The sequence below is a fragment of the Colobus angolensis genome, unplaced genomic scaffold, assembly GCF_000951035.1.
Source record: "Colobus angolensis palliatus isolate OR3802 unplaced genomic scaffold, Cang.pa_1.0 Scaffold197, whole genome shotgun sequence".
NCBI classification, from domain to species: Eukaryota; Metazoa; Chordata; class Mammalia; order Primates; family Cercopithecidae; genus Colobus; species Colobus angolensis.
In genome coordinates this window covers 4,801,851-4,806,489 of record NW_012115121.1, presented here as the reverse complement: position 1 = coordinate 4,806,489, position 4,639 = coordinate 4,801,851, and the positions used below count along the sequence as shown (strand labels likewise).

At 41.1% G+C, this 4,639-nt stretch overlaps 1 protein-coding gene across 1 annotated transcript in view; it reads right to left on the bottom strand.

Annotated features, from left to right (window-relative positions):
• Positions 1–366, bottom strand: part of GPCPD1 (glycerophosphocholine phosphodiesterase GDE1 homolog (S. cerevisiae)) — a 60,078-nt gene extending 59,712 nt beyond the window's left edge. The window contains exon 1 of the mRNA XM_011941054.1: positions 347–366. Within this exon, the coding sequence (XP_011796444.1) occupies positions 347–366 (20 nt within the window). The remainder of the gene's footprint in view (positions 1–346) is intronic.
• Between the last annotated feature and the right edge of the window lie 4,273 nt (positions 367–4,639).

The window sequence follows — 4,639 nt, the reverse complement described above, 5'->3', positions numbered from 1 at the left end:
AAGAAAAACAACTATCGCTAATTTTTTCATTTCTTCCTTGTCAAAGGAATCTGTTTCCCATCCACTAACTTAAATACCTAAAGGAATATAAAAAAGATGAATACACATGTACATATAATATACTTTGAGATACTTACATAATTTAAATGGACAGAGAACATACTCCATCCAAAGACACACCATATTCCACATAACTTCTCCAACACCCACCAAAAAACCCTTTGCCCCCCAACCCACCAATGTTCCTACAAGAATTCCAATCACATCTTTATTGTGCATCATGTACATTACCGGCTTAAATTTCATTTGCATTTATATATTACCTTACGAAACAATTCTGAAGTACCTTGCATAGCTACCTTCCATAGTCACTTTTCCAGTTCTGCTTTGCTCCCTTCCCCCTCCCCCGCCCCCCCCCCAGTCATTTAATGAATACTGCTACGCAAAATTAACCACACTTCCCAGTCAGGGTAGATAGATTTACACCAGCAGTTCTCACCAAAGGCAATTCTGCCCTCCAGGGGATTATCTGGTAATGTCAGGAGGCATTTTTGGTTGTCACAACTGGGAGTGGCACTCCTAGCTTCTAGTGGGTAAAGGCCAAACAACCATACAATATGAAACAACCATACAATATGTATGAACACCATACAATACACAGAACAGCCCTCCACAAATAATTAATTGTCCAGCTCCAAACATCAATAGGGCTCAGGTTGAGATGAGGGCCAAGAGTCCAGGCTCCATGTTAGCTATAAACTATGTATCATCACATTTACATCAATTATGAAATGTAACACTGATATATATATTTATTTATTTATAAATGTACATTGTCAAATATTCATCTCACAGAGCGCAAGACCACTAGTGTGGAGTCATGTCATATTTGGATACGAAATTCCCTATTTGGCAATTCTACCATTTTGGTTAGAACACCCAATACTACACTAGTGAAAACGTTCCCTTTGGCCAGGCACGGTGGCTCATGCCTGTAATCCCAGCACTTTGGGAAGCCAAGGCGGGTGGATCACCTAAGGTCGACCAGCCTGGCCAACATGGTGAAACCCTGTCTCTACTAAAAATACAAAAATTAGCTGGGCATGGTCGTGGGCACCCATAATCCCAGCTACGCAGGAGGTTGAGGTGGGAGAATCGCTTGAACCTGGGAGGCAGAGGTTGCGGTGAGCAAAAATTGTGCCACTGCACTCTAACCTGGGCAACACAGCGAGACTCTGTCTCAAAAGAAAGAAAGAAAAAAAAAAGGCCGGGCGTGGTGGCTTCATGCCTTATAATCTCAGCACTTTGGGAGGCCCAGGCGGGCGGATCATGAGGTCAGGAATTCAAGACTAGCCTGGCCAGCATAGTGAAACCCCATCTCTACTAAAAATACAAAAATTAGCTGGGCACGGTAGCATGTGCCTGCAGTCCCAGCTACTCGGTAAGCTGAGGCAGGAGAATCACTTGAACCCGGGAGGCAGAGGTTGTGGTGAACGCCACTGCGCCACTGCACTCTGAAACAGAGGGAGACTCCATCTCAAAAAAAAAAAAAAAAGGCCTTCCCTTCATCAAAATAATTTCTAAAATAATTTCTTATACTACCTTCTGCATCTAAGAGTAAACATAGTGGCCAGGTGTGGTGACTCACGCCTATAATCCCAGCACTTTGGGAGGCTGAGGCATGAGAATCACTTGAACCCAGAAGGCAGAGGTTGCAGTAAGCTGCGATTGTGCCACTGTACTCCTGCGTGCAGTGAGACTCTGTCTCAATTTAAAAAAAAAAAAAAAAAAAAAAGCCTGATATTTAAGTTACTGAATTAAATTTAAGAGAGCAAATAGTCCACCACCCATCAAAAGGGCTAAATAACCAACTTCAATCTTAACCTATAAGGTGCCCTTTCATTTGGTGTTTACTGCTGCAGTTCTCAACTAAGGACAACCTCATATACGTGATTAAATAGTTGTTGACTAATTTTAACTAACTATTTTAATCAACCTAATGGAAATCAGATATTATTCCTATGCACTAAAATCAACAGCTAGTACAAAATTATCTCTAGATTTCTACTGCATTAAGGCAAATGGAAAACTTAAGTAAATTTAATAAAAGGGAAATGAACTGATTATAAAAACTGAGTCTTTTATTCTCAGAGTTGTTTAGAAGAGTGACTACAGTAACTTAGCAGTAAACAGCTGCAGTAAATGTACTATACAAAGCTATATACACAAGCACAAAAACACCTCCCAGAAAACCTCTCCAAAAGTCAACAAAGCATCATCTTCCACTTGATTTACCAAAGTCAAGCAATCTGGTTTGATTTCCACCCTGAACGCCCTCCCTCTCCAAATTTGATACCATACCAAATAAAAGCCTTGGGAGCTGTTCCAAATGCAATTTACTTGATTATGGACAGAGGCCAAAAGTCTGGTGCTGTGTTGAAGTATACAATTTTGGCATCCAGTTACCACCAAAACAGCAGTGACCAAGTAAAAAAAACGACTGTGTTGTGGAAGAAAAAATGTATGCACCCACCCATACATCTTCTAAACAAGGAAAAAAAAAATCCCAACTTGGAAAGGGAAGGTCAGTTCTGGATATACATAAAAACAAGAGTAAGATGAAAAATGTTAGTCATTGTATGCGCATGAGCTGACCAGATAATGTAACCAACTCACCTATTACCTCACATATAGACTACACTTTCTGAGATAGGCCTCTGCTTTTTGGTTTTTGAAAACATAACATCTATTTTGTAATTTTTGAAGAGCAAGACTAAACAGCATTCTCATCTGAGATTATGAGTAGTATTTAAATAACCCTTTTTAAAAGACTCAAGCAATTAGCAAAATATGACATGGTAATCTACAGTTTTAAAAATTTCGGAGTTCACACTACCTGACAAAATAAATTTTACCCTATTCTTTTCCTCAAACTTTCTCCACACGTGACACTACTGATTTACAAGCCTGGGAAACAAAAGGGGTATGAAGTAAACCAAGGTACCGGGACATTTACTTTAGAGCTAAATTGAAGTTAGATATTTTTAGCTAAAGTGTTTTGCTGGCTAAAAGGAACATCTCTGTTTTCCTTTGAATTTTTTCAAGGAAAAAAGCTGTTTCCAATTATCCTTGCCCTTTCCTAGGCCTTGGCAGCTTTGATCCTCCTAACTAGCTAAATAAAGTAATATATAAAATGCCTACCTTTCCCTGAGTTAATTTTTGCTCATCTTGGTGAAGGATCACTACGACCCTTGCTACATTTCTGATAAGTTGTGACTGTCATTCTGATTCCCGTATACTTGAAGCCAATATCTTAATCAAACATGTTAAGACATTAATGGGTCTTTATTAAGAAAGTGTTTCTGGATTAGGGTTAATTAAGCCAAGTTAATTCCTTGATCAACTTTCTAAACAATGCAGTAACATTTTCCCAAATGTTTTCCATTCATTTTATCGTGATATTATTCTCATGTGTATGTTTCATACATTTTTTTCCTGTTTTAACTCATACATAAAAATTCGATTCATCGACGTACTTTATGTACGCATCAAATTTTACTCACTTTGCTACGATTTTTCTTTTGTGGTCATTATTTCTCAGAGTCCAGCTTTCCCATGTCGTTATTATGCAGATTTAAATGTTGTCTAGAATACTGGTTTTCTCTAGCTCTTGGTTCTTTCTAGTTCTTAAATCAGGAATAGATTGCACCATGTGCAGTTTTCTTGTTTGCTTGGTGTTATTTGTATCCATGACATTAGGAATTTTGAAAACAAAAAAAGACTAATACCTTGTATTTATTTCTTAGTTAAGTCACAACTCGTCAGAAACGTAGCAAGGGGAAGCATGACGGGGTAGAGTAGTGGCTGAGAGCTGTGCAGAAATGGGAGGAGGCGACAGAGAAGTATGAAGAAACAACATCGGGTCCAAACATCCTGCTCGGTTCCATCAGTTCCTCTATGCAGGTCTACATCAGACTAAGACTAACAGCTGCCTTAAGGTGGAAGATTCTCTACAATTCATGTCCGATTTCTTTTCCAGCGGGCCAGTGGAGTCTGGGTAGAGGGCTGATGAGACACCTAAGGGATTGAGGCTCTCTCTCCTACCTCAGCAAGGCAGTCTGCAGAGCTTTGGAGAGAAGGGGCAGCCGACCTAAAAAACTGTATCGAGGGCACTCATGACTATTCCTGGAACCTCTTCCTAGGAGAGGCACTTTGGTTTCTTGGAATAACTGAATTATACAAGCATGCTCTAGACTACGTGTCCAGGCAATTTCAGAAAATAAGCAGTTGTCAAAACACGATGAGTAACTTAGGGACAGAGAGCGGCGGTGAGCCAGGGGGCCGCTGTGGGGCAGGGGATGTCCCCAGAGGACCTCACCTGCATTTTTGGTGTCTTTGTTCCCGGACTCAGTACTCTGCACATCTGCGGTGGTCCTATGCTCCACTTACCCTGCTACACCTCAAATGCTCCACGTATTTTTTAGAAGGGAACTAAGCCCCAGGCAGCCTAGCGGAAGCGCGGCAGTGAACAATAAAAGTCGAGTGCGTCCCAGACACCGGTTTAGCGCAGCGAACGCCCGGCCGCCGTTCCCCTGCTGCCAGTGCCCAGCCCGAGGACCCCGCCCGCGCCTTGGCCCCG